Source organism: Ovis aries, chromosome 12 (assembly GCF_016772045.2).
Source record: "Ovis aries strain OAR_USU_Benz2616 breed Rambouillet chromosome 12, ARS-UI_Ramb_v3.0, whole genome shotgun sequence".
NCBI classification, from domain to species: Eukaryota; Metazoa; Chordata; class Mammalia; order Artiodactyla; family Bovidae; genus Ovis; species Ovis aries.
In genome coordinates, this window is record NC_056065.1 from 48,854,740 (window position 1) to 48,871,424 (window position 16,685).

General features: G+C 58.3%; 1 protein-coding gene across 6 annotated transcripts in view; it reads left to right on the forward strand.

Annotated features, from left to right (window-relative positions):
- MEGF6 (multiple EGF like domains 6) overlaps window positions 1-16,685 on the forward strand; it is a 103,810-nt gene that overhangs the window by 32,401 nt on the left and 54,724 nt on the right. For 4 of the 6 annotated variants that reach the window (XM_042257369.1, XM_042257371.1, XM_042257374.2 and 1 more), the window contains one exon: window positions 15,826-15,948. The exons of the other annotated variants lie outside the window; for them this stretch is intronic. In XM_042257369.1, the coding sequence (XP_042113303.1) occupies window positions 15,826-15,948 (123 nt within the window). The remainder of the gene's footprint in view (window positions 1-15,825; window positions 15,949-16,685) is intronic. 6 annotated transcript variants of the gene reach the window in all.

A 16,685-nucleotide genomic window follows, 5' to 3' on the forward strand; every position in this document is an offset into this window, starting at 1 on the left:
TGGGCGCCAGCTCCTCCTCCACTCCCTTTGCCATCCCCGCGGGGGATGCTGGTGTCACCTGTGACCGCTGCCGAGGGACACAACTGGGAGAGAGAGGCTGAGGCCTTGGCCAGGAGTCCAGGGGCACGAGGCGGAGGGGGCGGCCTGGGTGCACGGCCTGCATTCAGTCAGGCAATCATTGGTTCATTCATTCATCCATCCGCCCCAGCAGTCATTGAACCTGCTGTGTCCAGGCCCCATGCGAGGGACTCAGCTGTGCATGGGGGCCAGGGCAACACTGGCGGCTGGGTCGCCAAGGGCCTGCTGGGGCATGACCGGGCGTTCCTCAGCGACCTTGCTTGCTGCACATTTGTGGTGCGTGCGCTTCCGTCAGGATGCTGACAGCTTTGCCTCGGGATGGGGGAGCAGGCTCCCGAGTGCTGAGGCTGGAAGTCAGGCAGCCATGGTGGCTCATGCTGAGGCCAGGCTCGTGGCCAGGCTGACCCCGGGCCAGGGCAGAGAGACTGAGGAGTCAGTGTGGAGGGAGAGGAAGTCCCTGTGTGTCCAGACGAGGGGAGGCTCCATGTGAAAGAAAGAGGGGGCTCCTGGGGTCTGGTCCAGGAGATGGGGTGGAGAGCAGCGATTTCTGAACTCGGGGAGACCAGGGTGGGAGCAGTTGATGGGAACACGGGGCTTCTACTTAGGCCTCTGTGCCAGGAGGGGCCCTCTGGCCGAGGGGTTTTGCCCCGAGCCCTGGGGAGGAGCAGGCATCTGGGTGTGTGCCTGGGAGAGGCCGCAGCCTTCCCTTCTCATACGTGGAGGGCACTGCAGGGCCCAGGCTGCCGGATGCGCCAGCCGCTGTCTGGTCTGTGTGCCGATCTGCAGGGTGGAGGCTGGATTCGCTGGCCTGCTCAGGCCCTGTGGATTCTAACACTCGAGCATCAGCTCACTTCTCCTCCTCGGGGCTGTCTGGGAGCTGCAGGAGGGCTCTTTGCAGAAAACAGAACTTCCGCTCAAATCCAGATCTCAGACAAAGTAATCATCACTGTTGAATGTTCCTTCACTCAGCAAGCGTTCTTCCAAATTTATTTGTTGACTTTTATCATGTGCCAGGCACAGCTGGGGGTTGGCCATGCCGTGGCTGCTGAGCCGACATGGCCTGATATCAGGGACCTTCAGTTCACAGGGGTCAGAAGTCCCACTTCCAGAGGTGTGATGGAGGCTGTGAAGGGGACGTGCAAGCTGGACCTGGCCCGGGGTCGGGGCAGGGCAGCCACCCTGCAGGGAATTCCCAAACCCTCCATGTGTCCATCTGTCTGAGCCCGTAGCTCTGGGATCTGTTGGCACCAAGTGTGGGGCTTAACACCAGGTCCTGGAGGGGACCGCTCTGGGGAGCCTTCCCAGCCAGGACCCCGGAGCTGTTGGGGAGAGTGAGCGGCCCGCCAGAGAATGAGGCCCAGGAGGGGCCAGCTACCTCCTCAGGAGCCAGCCTCCTGTCTGGACAGGGGCAGGTCTGGTGTGGAGGGGCTCCCAACAGGGCAGGGCCCTGGCTGGCCAGAGGCTTAAGAGTGTCCAGGCTCTGGATTTCACACCAGGGTTTGGAGCCCAGCCGAGCACTCTGACCCCAGGGTGACTGGGCTTCTGCTGTGGCCCCAGCCCGGTTCCCGGCAGGGTTCTGAGCTCTGCTTCAGGAAATGATAGAGAAAAGCCAGTTCCCCCCTGCCTGCCCCCTCCACAGTTCTTCCTGATCTTGACTTAGAAAGAGGCACAGAGCGGGCACTGCACTCTGTCGTCCAGAACAGAAAGTGTTGTCCAGTGTCGGGGCCCTCCCTCCGTGGTCAGGACCATGCTGTGCAGGCCACTGGGCTCGGGACTAGAAGGGCTCTGGGGGACCTCACACAAGCTCAGGAATCAGAGTTCTTGGTACAGAGAGAGAGAGAGATGCAGACGCACCTGACGCGTGAACACAGGCATACACCCACATGTGCACACGCAGGCACCCACTCCTGCACACACACATGCGGAGGGCGTGTGCTGAGAGTGTGCCTGGCTCGGCACACACCACCCTCCCCAGCCTTGCCCCCTGCTGTGGGGCAGCTCAGAAGCAGAGGCAGAGGCCAGCCTCCGGCTGCAGCCCCATCCCTTCCACCAGAGCGTGAAACAGCCCAGGAACTCGGCCGTGGAGGGGGAGTGGAGACCTGGACATTGGGGAACCAAGGAATGTTCTTGGCTCCCTTCTGGGCCTTTTACATTTTGTCTTGTTTTCTGGGAAACAAATGGAAAAAATATCCCCGTTCCCACATTTTTGGAGGCTGATTTGTATAAACAGACCAGACCCGATAACTCTCAGAGTAAACAGAGAAACTGTCCGAAGTCGGGCCCTGGGGCCTGGGCCGAGGGCAGGGGGTGACGGAGCCCTTCTGGTCCTGCCGGGGCTGCTCCACGACCTTAAGGGCCTTAATGATAATAACTTTGTGCCGACTGCCTGTGAGGGCCTGCTCAAGCACCTTCTGCCTGACCTCCCATGATACCTGCCCCCCACCCCATCTTGGGCCTGGGGGGCTGGCTGGACTGGTGGTGGGAGTCCCCCCTAAGCCCTAACCCTCCCTTTACTGGGTTCCCCAAAGCTCCCCAAAGCCTGAGGTCCCTTCGTCCTCCATGGAGCCAGTGGCAAGGCAAGCGGTCTCCCATTCTGAAGGCCATCTCTCCTGCCGGATGGGGTCTGCTCCGCACTCCCTGCCCTCTGGAGGCAAGTACTTTGTGAGAACCGGCAGCCTCACCTGACCCTGAGCCACCTCTGCACCTGGGGAGCACTGAGCAGCCAAGAGCTGGGCCTGCCCCGCAGAGCCTCTGGATTCCTAGGACAGGTGAGCCTGAGGACAGGAGAGGCCTGCGGGAGCGGAGCCCAGTGGTGGGCAGCCCAAGCCAACCACCCACGCTCGACCTGCTCCTGTGACCTTCTCCCAGAGGGGACCACATGGTGACCTTGGAAATACAGAGCAGGTGAGGCCTGTCTGACTGTTTCTGGGCAACCCAATCTTGGTTTCCATGGTTGCCCTGGAAACCACAGATGGGGAGGGGGTTGACTGGCCATGGGAAGGAATCCTTGACCCTCAGGGCGCTTTCCCCTGGGAAAAACTTGTAAGCAGCTCAGTGTTCTCAAACGCATGCTCTGAAGCGAAGGAAGTCCGTCCGAGGAGGATACGTGCTGTGTGCTTCCAGCCAGCGACATTTTGGAAAAGGCAAAACCATGGAGGCAGCACAAAGACGGATGGCTGCCAGGACCTGGGGGAGGGGAAGACCAGGTGGAGCACAGAGAGGCGTTCAGGACAGTAGAGCTCCTCCATACTTCGCTGTCATAGTGGATACATGACCCCATGCATTTGTCAAACCCACAGAACGTGCAAACTGCCAGCATTAGTTAACAATGACATCTCGGTACGGGTCCATGTACTGCAATAAATGTAGACACGGACATGGGATGTTAGTAATAGAGAAAGTCATGTGCACCGGGGAGACGAGATCACAGAGAACGCTCTGTGCTTTCTGCTCAGTTTTCCCAAAAACGTGAAACTGCTCTAAGAAATAAAATCTATTCACTCCAAACAAAAAGATGAAGAAAGAGCCCAGCCTTCTGGGCCTTGGGGACTGGCCTTGCCTGACCCCGTCCTGAGAATGCCCCCTGTCTCCTGGATGGGGTTGGTGCCTCAGTTTCTTTCTGCACTTTATTTGGGTTTTCTTGGCATATTGCTTAGTGTACCTTCAGAAGCCTCACTTACTTTGTCCCCTGAGGACAGGCTCCACGGTTTCTGGTTCCCTGTCTGGTCCCCTCTTTCCTCAGGAGCCACTGGTTTCTAACTGTCATTGTTACAGACATCTGGAAGTTGAATTGAGGGATCAAGCATCCAGGGTCCCAGTGCTGTCCATCTAAAGCCTCTGAGCAAGAAGGACCCTTTCTGTTGCAAGGCCAGTTTCTCCATCAAACTAGAAGAAACCTTCCACTGGAATGCAATGGCCTTACAGTGATGGTCAAGACCGAGGTTCCTTTAGGGAGCAAGTAGCTGGGCCCACCGACCACCCCCATCCCAGTCACGTTTGAAGCCCACAGAGTTCCTTCTTCGCCTGCTGGCTCCCAGGCACTGGGTTTGGACGGAGTTGGTTTCATTGCAGACCTTCCAGGTGCAGCAGTGATGGGGTGAGAGGCAGAAAGAGGTTTTCTAAGGTGTTCAGCTTTAGAAGGAAGTGAGAAAGGAGACTGAGGAGTCATGTGTGTGTTTATTACCAATTTTTCTTCAGTTGCTAAGTCATATCTGACTCTTTGCAACCTCATGGACTGCAGCACGCCAGGCTCCTCTGTCCTTCACTATCTCCCAGAGTTTGCTCAAACTCATGCCCATTGAGTCAGTGATGCCATCTAGTCATCTCATCCTCTGTTGCCCCCTTCTCCTCTTGCCTTCAATCTTTCCCAGCATCAGGGTCTTATCCAGTGAGTCATGCCAGGGTGGCGATGTCTGTTACTGAGTCCAAGCTCACCCTGCTCACTGAACGATAGGGCAGTGAATCCAAGAGATGAGGTGTTGAAGGAAAGAAGAGACTCAAAATAACCATCTTATTGGTGTGTGGATGCCAGGTTCTTTTATAGATCAGAGAGAAAAAGGCAATGAGGAACTAAAGTCAAAAGGCAGAATAGAGGGGGAGGTGCAGTGGGGAAGTAAAGTGAAAGTGTCTTCAGTCTTGCAAAACATCTCCAAGGGAATGGCCAGCCTTCCCAAGGGGTGTGTTAATCTCTTCTGTTCACAGGTGGGCAGGGATGAACTCTCTCTCCATGAGCTGAACAAAGGCACTTTCGTTTACAGTCAAGCAAGCTTCCTCCCTGCAACTTGTCCAGAGAGACAGAGAGAGGAGAGGGGTTGCAGGGGGACTGCTTCCTGCCCCAGTGCTGAGCCACCGCCGGGGGGGGGGGCCCTAGACCAGCTTGGTTGCTGTCCAGGCGAGGGTGGGCAGGACCTGTGTGTCCTTCAGACCGTGCACAGGGTCCAGATGAGAACGCCTCACTAATTTAGCCAAGCCAGACAATAAATCCTGAACCCCCAGGGGCAGCAGAGCAGCGTGGTGGTGGTGGTGGTGGGGACGGTCACCCGGCAGAGCATCCGTCCTGTGTGGGAGAGGACCCCATGGAATTCCTTAGATGCTGGCAGACAGGCCTTGGTGCTCAGGGATTATCCTTGGAGCAGGGGCTCCATGGCCTCTGTGTCTCCTGCATCTGCCCCAGCAGTGCCCCTTGGGAAGACCCAGGGGTTCCTCAGAACCTGAGTAGCATTGGCCCTAGGGACACTGCTTCCAGGAGGCCTCCCGGGCTTTCCTGTCTGTGCTCCCTTCTGCTTGCTTGTTTGGGTTCCGTCTCCTTGAGTCCTGGAAGTCTTTCTGCCTGGCTGACAGGGCCCTGCAAGCAGAGATGGTGTGTCCTCCCGTAGGGCTGGCCGTTGTCAGATGCTTGTGGGAGGGGAGTGAGTGATGAGGGGGCCCATCAGCCCTCTGGCGAGCGCTGAGCTGGGGTGGGGGCTGATGGGAATTGCACTGGAATGTTCTGGCTGCCCTGGCTGGCAGACTTCCGAGCCACACGAGAGAGATAACCACCCAGCCAGGTGGGCCCTGGCCCGGCGGTGGGTTTGCTTACAGAGTGGCTTCTCTCAGTTTGGGGGCACCTCCTGGGATGGCCCAACTGGGCGAGATGCCCCCTCCTCCCCCGGGCCAAGGGCAAGCCACAGCCCAGAGCAGCATGAAGCACTTTCGCTAATAAAATGGTTTTCATTTTTTTCCATTTTAAAGGTGATGCGTGCCCGATGACTATTAGTTTTCATCTGCTGCAGTGACTGACTGCCCAGACTCAGGGGAGTAAGACACACATGTATCATCTCACTCTTCTGCGCTCACAAGTCCGACACGCGTCTCCCCGAACTAAAGTTCAGTGCTGGGCAGGGCGGGTTCGCCCTGGAGGCTCTGAGGGCACTTGAGTTTCTTAGCTTGTGGCCCCTTCCTTCACGTTCAAAGCCAGCAAAGAGGCACCCGCCTGCCCGTGCTTCCCACGGCCTCAGCTCTCTCCCCAGACTCTCGCCCTGGCCTTGCTCGTCCACTCATGCTGACCCTGTGATGCCGCCGGACCCGCCCGCATCCTGCAGACACTCCCCCGCTGTGAGATAGGCTGACTGGCACCCGCCATTCCACTTGGTCCTCTGGGGATCCGGAGATGGGGTGTGGACACCTTGGGGGCCCTGATTTTATTGGCCGGAGTAACTAAAGATTAAACAGAAAGAACAGTGGCAGCCTTGCCAGCCACCCGCAGCAGTCCGGGGGCCTTCTGTAACGTTCTCGCACCCGGGAGCATCTGCACGGTTTATGTAGACTTGCCTCGGGTCGTTGTTACTGGGATCTCCATTGCTCTCACGGGCCGCCGCTCTGGACCGTCTGGGTCTGGGAAGTTTCCTGTGTAGTTGGTGGTCCTCTCAAGCGTCCTCTGTGGGGCTGCAGGCTGATCCATGGCTGGATGACGTGCTGCCTTCCTAACGGGCCCCGAGCTGCGGAGAGGGCAGCGCCGGGGAGCCTGATGTGAGCGTCGGATGGAGGCAGCAGGCGTCTGGTCTTTGCGGGAATTTCTCCCACCCCGCTCACTCTTACTCCGAGAGTAACTGTGTGAGTTTAATCCCATGAGACAGCTTTGGATCTCCCGGTTACCATGGCAACCTTGTAAAGCATGTGTGACATTTTCTGCCTCCGGTTGCTCCTGGTGGGGAAGGGGGTCTTCTTTGGACCAGGGCTATGGGCCATCTGGCCTTGCTCCCCATGCTGGGAACTCCTGGTAGGGTGGGGGACTGAGCATGGACTCATAGGGTGGCCCGTTGGCACGGCCAAAATTGGTGCCCAGACCAGGCAGGCTGCTCCCTCCGTGACAGGCTGAGGCAACCTGGCTCCGCTGGCCACACACCACTTATGGCTGGTTCCCTGGACCGCTGGGGTTCTGTCCTTCTGAGTGGGAGGCCCAGGGCAGTGGTGGGACAGCTTTTTGAGGTGGGGTCTTACTTCCCTGGTGGCTCAGATGGTAAAGCATCTGCCTACAATGTGGGAGACCCTGGTTCAATCCCCGGATCGGGAAGATCTCCTGGAAAAGGAAATGGCAACCCACTCCAGTATTCTTGCCTGGAAAATCCCATGGACAGAGAAACCTGGTAGGCTACAGTCCATGGGGTCGCAAAGAGTTGGGCACAACTGAGTGACTTCACTTCTTCACTTCACTTGTTTCAAGCAGTTTGCACAAAAACAGTGTTAGAAGGGTGCCAAGCAGGTCCTCTGTGGTAACTCTTTCCTCCGCCAGGGGAAGGGGCGGGTTTGATTTTGGCAGCGGGCTGAGATCCCCACCCTACCTGGCACTCTCTCCCCCAGGAGCCAGGAGCTCAGGAGGGAATGTGGTTAGGGATCTTCTGGGACAAGCTGAGGCGGGTGCCTGGTCCAGCTGTGCTGAGCTGGGGGAGGCGGGAGGAAATGGAGGGGATTCTGTGCAGTCCTCTGAGGCCTCTGCATTTTTGTAAAGGGCCCAGGGGCCACTAGAACGAGCAGGAGTCCAGCCTCAGTTGTCGCGGGCCTGGGTCTCAGACCCGGCCCTGGGGCTGTGCAACTTCGAACTTTCATTTCTGACCCAAATGGAATTAAAAATGCTGATGAGACTCAGTCCTCTTGGAGGGTGTCCCCTGGATCCCCTGGCCTTGCGTCCTTCTCCCGTTTTAGGCATGATGACTCCAAGGCCCAGAAGAATTTTGTGGTGGGTCATGTTCACCCAGTGGCTGAGATGCCGAGCCAGCCCAGACCCCCACCGTGTCCTGGGGACCCCCGACCTGTTCTGGGTGCCGCCCACCCAGGTTCTGACTGAGAGTGTCAGAGGGCGGAGGGAGGCCCCCTTCCTGCACTGCTGTCCAGGCCTGGGTCTGGGTGTGGGAGCGATGCGCTCTGACCTGTGGAACCCTGGCTGGTGGAAGAGGCAAGGGGACATCCACCCCTCAGGCCTCATGAGGCAGTGTGGGCCCAGTGACACCTGTTTTAGCTCCAGTAACACTGATGTCAGACTTGTGGCCCAGAGGCAAGTGAGGACACATGTCTGTTGTTTAAGTCACAAGCTCTGTGGTCCTTTGTTGCGGCAGCCAAGACACTCTGCCAGCACCTCTGACGGCGGCCCGACACCCTGGGGCTCTGGCCTGGCTCCTGGTGAATTTCCCCTTCCCCTGGGTTAGAGCGAAGGCTCGCCTGCAGCGCTGCCCCCAGCCCACCGTGGATTCCTCTTCCTCGGCCCTCCTGGCCTTCCCATCCTGGCACTGCTGGGAGCCACCTTCTCCCCCATGGGCTGGTGGTGAGGGCCAGTTCCATGTTCATCACTGCTCCATGTATCCCCCGTGGCATCTGCCCCCCAAGGCTGGCTCAGAGCCCCGCAGAGGTCTTGCCTCACCTGTCTCAGGGGCCGGAACCCCTGCCCACGACACAGAGTAGGTGCCTGGGAAGGGGGTCTCTGGGCTGGGGCAGGGTGCACATGCTCCGAGGCAGGCCCAGACCTGCTCAGACCGGGGCGCTGAGCAGACATGTCAGCCTCAGAGCAAGCTCGCTCAGGGAGCCCCACTTGTCCCCTGCCCCCTGGGGGGAGGGGCCGGTGGGATATGGGGGTTGGGGGGTAGCATCCCTGGGGAGAGAGACTTGGTGGGTCCAGGCCATGCATCCTGCCCTAGGAGGGGGCTCCCTATGCTGGTCCATCTGTGCTGGTTGCGGGGATGCCCTGGACACTCCTCTTCCTTCAGGAGGGCCGGGAAGGTAAGGAGCCGCCAGCCCTGCCTGGGGAGTTGCCTTCCCAGGCCCCTTGGAGCTTAGGGCCACCCACCACCCCCACCTCCAGCTCCTCTGTCTCTGTTCCTGTAGCCCCACATTGCCGACTCTGGTCCAGCTGGTTCTCATCACTCGTCCCGACAGAGATTTTGGGAGCAGCCCTGGCCTGTCGGGTGACACCTGGCTGTAGGCAAGGAGGATTTTCTTGGCCTCCTCGGCAGGCAGGGCCTTGTAAATCCTGGCTCCGACAGGTAGCCTGCAGCCTGGGTGGGCGGTGGGGGTGAGGGCCGACTGTCACACAGAGCCGGTGAGCCAAGGCCTGGCCAGGTCCCCGCCTGGTGGGCTGGGCGGCCTCCCCTTGTGTGGTCCTGGTCTCTGTTCTCGGGGTGAAACTTCCTTATCCTCACAGGTTGGGTGGGGGTCCCTTGGCCATGCCCTGCCCTGGAACCACATGCCTCCTCTGACCTGCTTCACACCTGAGGGGCTCCCAGGCACACCATTGGCCCCAGGCCAGGCCAGGTTTGTCCCAGAAGGGACCGCATTCCCTTCTGGGTTCCTGGTTCCTGGGAGAGAGACTGCCAGGCGGCTGTTTGAGCTCACTTCATCTTTACTTTGCCCCACCTGGGGAGCCCCAGCCCTGCACCCAGGGTGCCGGTGGATGGGGCGTGTGGAGGCCGCCTCTCTCGGGGGGGCCCCTCTCGTTCCCCTGGGAGATTGGGGCATGTGCTCCTCAATCTGCATCCCTTGGTCACCCGGTCTGCTGAAAGGTCAAGAGCTTCCAAGCCCTCGTCCAGGCTGGGTGGCTGCTGCGACTTAGGGTCTTTGTAGAGTTGCTGCCACTGGAGGGAGGGCCCTGTGCTAGGGCCAGTGCTGTCCAGGGGCCAGGGTGTGGGCCCCCTTTCCTGCTGTAGCAAATGCCTGGAGATGTATGTGCAGCGTGGGGGCCGGTTCAAGGCCGTTTTTTTGGGGTGAAATCTGTGTAACACAAGATCGACCCCTCTGCAGCATGCAGGTCAGTGTCATCGAGCACACTCACAGAGCTGTGTTGCCACCTCCTGCATTGCGCTGTGGACGGGGAGGTGAGAAGGATTGAGAGCCAGCTTTGGGTGTCAGCATCCATACCCCATGCTCACCAGAGGCCTGGTTTGGGGGCCAGATGCCTCTCCAAGCTGCTGCCTCACTCCAGAAAGGGGAGGAAACTCCGTCTCCCCGGACCCCACACCCCCTCCCTCGGGTTTGGGGTGCTCCTGGGCTGGTCATCTAAGAAGCCAGGGTTTCAGGGCGCCTGCCTAAGTGCTTCCTGACACTTCCTGGAGCAGAACGCCCTCCGCCAGTGACCAGATGGGCCCTGGCCCCAGCTCCAGGCCAGGGCTTGACCTTCGATCTCCTGATTTGCCTGGGCTCAGGCCACCCCTTTGACAAGCTGGAGCATCAGCCTTTCTGGTGACCAGGCCACTGGGCTTTCAGGGCACACTCTGCCCCCAGACTGGCTTTGTGAGCAAGAAGGGTGGTCGGTCCCTGGGTGGTTTTCTGGGCTGTGTCATCACCCCTGTATAATTCTAGTCTGTGTTTGACAGCCGGGACCTGGGATGGGCTGGCCAGCTGAGTCACTTTCGGGGAGGGTGGGGGCTGCAGGGAGTAGCTGTTGGAATCTGTTTCACAACAGTGACGTTGGAGAAGACTCTTGAGAGTCCCTTGGACAGCAAGGAGGTCAAGCCAGTTCAATCCTAAAGGAAATGAGTCTTGAATATTCATTGGAAGCACTGATATTGAAGCTGAAGCTCCAATCCTTTGGCCACCTGATGAGAACTAACTCATTGGAAAAGACCCTGATGCTGGGAAAGATTGGAGGCAGGAAGAGAAGGGGGCGACAGAGGATGAGATGGTTGGATGACATCACCGACTCGATGGACATGAGTTTGAGCACACTGTGGGAGGTAGTGAAGGACAGGGAAACGTGGCATGCTGCGGTCCATGGGGTCGTAAAGAGTCAGACACGAGTTATCGACTGAACAACAACAACAACAATGCCCCACAGACAGACAGATCATTCTGGAAGCAGGAGGATTGTGCTGCAGCTGACCTGGGCCAGGACTCCCCAGGGTCAGCTCTCAGAAATCCCAGGCAGCCCCAGTCTGCACACCGAGGTCTGAAGACCCACGCACCCATCTTGGGTCAGGAAGGAAAGGTGGGTTGGGGTGCCTCTCTGTCTCTCCTTCCTGGCCCCTCTGCTGCTTGCCTCCCTGGGGTTTCAGCTGAGGCCCAGCTTCTGGGCTGCTGAAGTTCCCCACCCCAACCTGGAGGCTGGCTGGGGTGGGGGGATCATTGCTGGCCCTCCCTAGGCAGGGCTGCTGACTGTCCTGGGGTACCCACAGGACCTACAGCTGCCCCCACAACCCTGGGCTGCCCCCAGCCTGAAAGATCTGCTATTTATTTTGGTTTCTGAATCATCCATACTGATTCATACAGGATTTAGGAAGTCTCACTCAAAGAATATTCAAAGTATGAATGTGTTAGTCATGTCCAACTCTTTTCGGCCCCATGGACTGCAGCCCATCAGGCTCCTCTGTCCACAGGGATTCTCCAGGCAAGAATACTGGAGTGGGTTGCCATGCCCTCCTTTAGGGGATCTTCCCAACCCAGGGATCAAACCCAGGTCTCGTGCACTGCAGGCAGATTCTTTACCATCTGAGCCACTAGGGAAGCCCCAAAGAATGTTCAAACTACTGTACAATTGTGCTCATTTCACATGCTAGCAAAGTAATGCTCAAAATCCTTCAAGCTAGGCTTCAGCAGTACGTGAATCAAGAACTTCCAGATGTACAAGCTGGATTTAGAAAAGGCAGAGGAACCAGAGATCAAATTGCCGACATCTGTTGGATCATAGAAAAAGCAAGGGAATTTCAGGAAAAAAAATCTACTTTTGCTTCATTGACTACACTAATGCCTTTGACCATGCAGATCACAACAAACTATGGAAAATTCTTAAAGAGATGGGAATACCAGACCATCTTACCTGTCTCCTGAGAAACCTGTATGTGGGTAAAGAAGCGATAGTTAGAACTGGACATAGAGCAATGGACTGGTTCAAAACTGAGTAAGGAATACATCAAGACTGTATATTGTTACTCTGCTTATTTAACTTATATGCAGAGTACCTCACGCAAAATGCCAGGCTGGATGACTCACAAGCTGGAATCAAGATTGCCGGGAGAAATACCAACAACCTCAGATATGCAGATGATACCACTCTAATGGCAGAAAGTGAAGAGGAACTAAAGAGCCTCTTGAGAGTAAAAGAGGAGAGTGAAAAAGCTGGCTTAAAACAACATCCTTCAATTAAAAATGAATTTATTTTAAAAAGTGAAAAAAACCCTCAGCATTCAAAAAACTAAGATCATGACATCCAGACTCATCATTGCATGGCAAATAGATGGGGAAAAAGTAGAAGCAATGACAGAGTTTATTTTCTTGAGCTCCAAAATCACTGTGGACAGTGACTGCATTCATGAAATTAAAAGATGCTTGCTCCTTGAAGAAAAGCTATTACAAACCTAAACATCGTAAAAGCAGAGACGTCACTTTGCTGACAAAGGTTCGTCTAGTCAAGGCTATGGTTTTCCAGTGGTCATGTATGGATGTGAGAATTACACTGTGAAGAAGGCTGAGTGCTGAAGAATTGATGCTTTTGAACTGTGGTGTTGGAGAAGACTCTTGAGAGTCCCTTGGACTGCAAGGAGATCCAGCCAGTCCATTCTGAAGGAGATCAGCCCTGGGATTTCTTTGGAAGGAATGATGCTAAAACTGAAACTCCAATACTTTGGCCACCTCATGAGAAGAGTTGACTCATCGGAAAAGACTCTGATGCTGGGAGGGACTGGGGGCAGGAGGAGAAGGGGACGACAGAGGATGAGATGGCTGGATGGCATCACTGACTCGATGGACATGAATGTGAGTGAACTCTGGGAAGTGGTGATGGACAGGGAGGCCTGGCGTGCTGCGATTCATGGGGTCGCAAAGAGTCAGACACGACTGAGCGACTGAACTGAACTGAACTGAGCACTGAAGAATTGATGCTTTCAAACTGTGGTGCTGGAGAAGACTTGAGAATCCCTTGGACAGTGCAGAGTTCAAACCGGTCCATCCTAAAGGAAATCAACCCTGAATATTCATTGGAAGGACTGATGCTGAAGCTGATGCTGACTGATGCTGAAGCTCCAGTACTTTGGCCACCTGAAGCAGGGAGCCAACTCATTGGAAAAGACCCTAATGCTGGAAAAGATCGAGGGCAGGAGGAGAAGAGAGTAACGGAGGGTGAGATGGTTGGATGGCATCACTGATTCAATGGACATGAGTTTTCAGCAAACTCTGGGAAATAGTGAAGGACAGGGAAGCCTGGCGTGCTGCAGTCCATGGGATGGCAGAGTTGGACATGACTTAGTGGCTGAACAACAACAGCAACCCCTTCCCCTCAGGTACCCAGGAGGCACAGGAGGTGAGGGGCAGCTATCCTTACCAGTTCATTTCACTGCTGTGTGGGCTAGATGCTGGAGTTATAGCAAGGAGCCAACAAGGTCAAGACCCATGCCCTTGAGACATGGGTCCCGAGGGGCTGGGGGTACAGCGGTGCTGGTCCATGGATGCTGTGAACTAAAAGCATGGCCTGTAGCTGCTGGGGAAGTCAAACAAGGGCCCATTCCTCTCCTCCACCCCCACCGCCCCAGTAGGGACTTGAACCTGATATGCAGTCTGGATGGTTCCCCAAGCTCTCCCCTGCCCTAACTGGTGGGTTCCTTACCTCTGTATCTCCCCCTCTCCCTAGCTCCAGCCGTGTACAGGGCAGGTGCTCAGCCGAGGGGAGCCTGCTGAACCTGCCCAGCCCCTCCCTGGCCCTGGACAGGGTCACCTCCTTCTCGGTCTGCGTTGCCATTGCCTGGGGGCAGGAGGACCAGCCCCCTGCCTGCTCTGCTTCTCTCCAGGAGGCCCTGGAGGGGACGCGGTAGTCACAAGGCATCCTGTGGCCCCCTCGCTGCCAGCCTTGACTGGGCCCTGGGACTCCGACTCTAGGGAGGCCCAGCCCCCACACTGAGGCCGGCACGGTCCAGCTGTGAGCAGACTCAGGGGCTGACCAGCAGAGACACAAGGGGCTCAGTTCGGTGAGGCGGTGGAGGTGGATGCTCCGCTGAGCTGAGGTGCCTGGCAGGGAGATGCCGGGGACAAGGGGCAGTAAGGGCCAGGCAGACATGGTTGGGCACCTGTAGGATGGCATCCAGATGCGGCTGGAGGGACGCAGCAGGTGCCATTGTGAGTTCCAGACCCTGAGTGTCAGCACGCAGGCCCTTTCCTTGGGTGTGGGAGTCCTGGAGGCTCCCGGTCACGTTGGTCTCGTCATTAGCATCCACAGAGTTGGGGCAGGGTGCTGGAAGGCAGCTATAAGGCTGATCCCACCCTGGAGGTGGTGCCCAGGCCCTGGGGGCCCTGCCATGTCAGCAGCTTCCAGAGGGCGTCTACCCTCTGTCTGCAGCCCTGCCTGGCTGGCCTCCTGCCCTACTAGCTGCCCAGCCACACAGCCCAAGTATCAGGGTAGGCCCTGAAGGCGGGCGGGGGGTGGGGGTGGGGGCGGGGCTCGCACCTGGCTGCTGCCCGCTGGAGGGCCTCGCCCCTGTGCCATCTCCCCAGGCTAGTCTGGTAGGGAGACCCTGGGCACCCAAGCTCTGACCCCCGGGCTGGGCTGAGTGTGGACTGGCCCTGCGTAACTCTCTAGGAATTCCCAGAAAATTCCCAGTGTTAACCCCACAGGCTGGGGCTCAGGGTGACATTCCAGTGCCGCCTTTCCCGTGGGACCTTGGCCGCCCCTGCAGCCTGAACCCGGCTCGGGGTCTCCCAGGGACCCTCCCAAGGACATGCCAGTGGAGAGGGGAGCTGAAGACGTCGGTGGTTTGGGCTTGGGGACTGCAGCCCAGGCTGGTCTGGGCCTTGAGCCTCCAGGAGGGGTGTGGCATTTCCAGCAACTGCGCCTGGTGGGCTGTCCTGGCACCTGGCCGTCTGTGGCCTGTGGCTCCTGGGGGGTCTCTGCTTCCCTCTGGGTCACATTCCCCATGAGATTGGGGGACCCCCCCCCCGCTGCCTTTGATGTTGAGGTGCTGGGAGGACAGAGCTGGGCCCCCTCAGACCTCAGGCTTGCCACATAGCAGGGCCTGGGCCCCTTGTCACCTTGTGCCCAAGAGGTGTTCTGGAAAACGAGGCACCAGAGTCCCCCGGGCCCCGGCTGGGTCTCTGGGGCCATGGTGCCACCAGCCCCTCGTGGGTGTCCTGGGCACCCCCGGCCACATTTCCTGCGGCAGGGGACATGCTACCATCCTGCACCCACAAAGGCCGAGCAGAGAACAGGGGAGCTGTGGGTAGTGTGGCCTCATGGGTGGAGTCTCCTGTCTGCTCTGCCCTCCACGCCAGAGCCCAGTGGCATCCCCCCACTCCCCAGGCCTGACTCACATGCCACAGGGTTCCAGCAGACCAGAGTGGGGGAGACCTGGGCCGGGACGGGGGCGCATGGAGCCCACTGCCAGATCTCAAGCAGCTGTGGGATGACAATGGGGGCCTCTTCCTGGCCTCCATGCTGGGGGAGGCCTGGTTTCTCTGGCAAACCTACAGCTGGACAGAACACAGGGGCCATTCTCGGGGGCACGCAGGCAAGTGAGGGTGGCTCCTTAGGGAGCAGGGTCCAGTCCTGTGCCGAGCTGTCCCTGAGGGACATTCCTGCCAGGTCACACCGGGACACCACAGGACCACGGGTCCTGGGCGCGGGGAGGGACCCGGTTGGCGGGGCAGCCCCCCAGCTGCTGGATTGACTTGGCGGGTCCCTCTCTTGTGAGGCCTGTCTGGAGGGGTAAGTTTGCCCGTCTCTGCCAGGCCTCATCCTGCTGTGTCGTGGGGTCCTGAGCTTCCTCCTGTTCCTGTGCTGGGCTCACCCGCGTCTCCCCCTCACAGATGTGAACGAGTGTGCCACTGGCAATGCAGGCTGTGAGGGTGAGTGTCGCAACACCGTGGGGGGCTTCTACTGCCGCTGCCTGCCCGGCCACCAGCTGCAGGGAGATGGCAAGACCTGCCGAGGTAGGTCCCTGGCCCGGGCCCCTACCCACCGCCCAGCAGTGGCCTTAGCATCCCTGCCCTGGCTGCTCCCTGGGGCTGCCTCCTCCCCACCCCTGGGCTGCTCTGCTGAGGGTCCTGGAGCGGCACCCAGCTGCCTGGGTCCTCCTTGCCTGACTGCTCTCTGCACCTTTGGGGAATCCACATTTTCCCCCAAACAAGCCTCGGTGGGTCAGAGAGCCTGATGTGGGTGGAGGGCACCCTGGGTGCCGTGTTGGGGGGGCGATTGCTCTGCTCGCAGGTGGGGAGAGGCAGGTGGTGGGTCGGAGATGCAGCTGGGGAGGGTGAGTGGGCGGCCGGCAGGCCCGAGTATAGCTGCATGGCCTCCGAGAGGGTCAGAGGGCAGGCTGTGTGCCTGGGAGGCATGGGGACGCTGGGGGGCACCCTACCCCTGCAAGGGCTTGCTGAAGCCAGTCTGGAAGTGGTCACCAGCTCTGGGCCTGTCACAGGTCTCTGCCATCGCTGGCAGGCTGTCAGCAAAACCAAGAACAGACAGAAAGAAATTTCCTGGATTTGGGGAGAGAGAGAGGAACAGATTAGCTTAGCACTGAGGCTGGGAGAAGGCAAGGGATGGGGTAGAATACATGCCATCCCTCCTTGTCCCCCACACTCCCATACCTGTGCTCCCCCACCAGGCCCCTGACCCCAGGACCTGGTTGGCAACTTGGCCCCTGAGTTCACACAGGGTGGGGGCTGGCGGG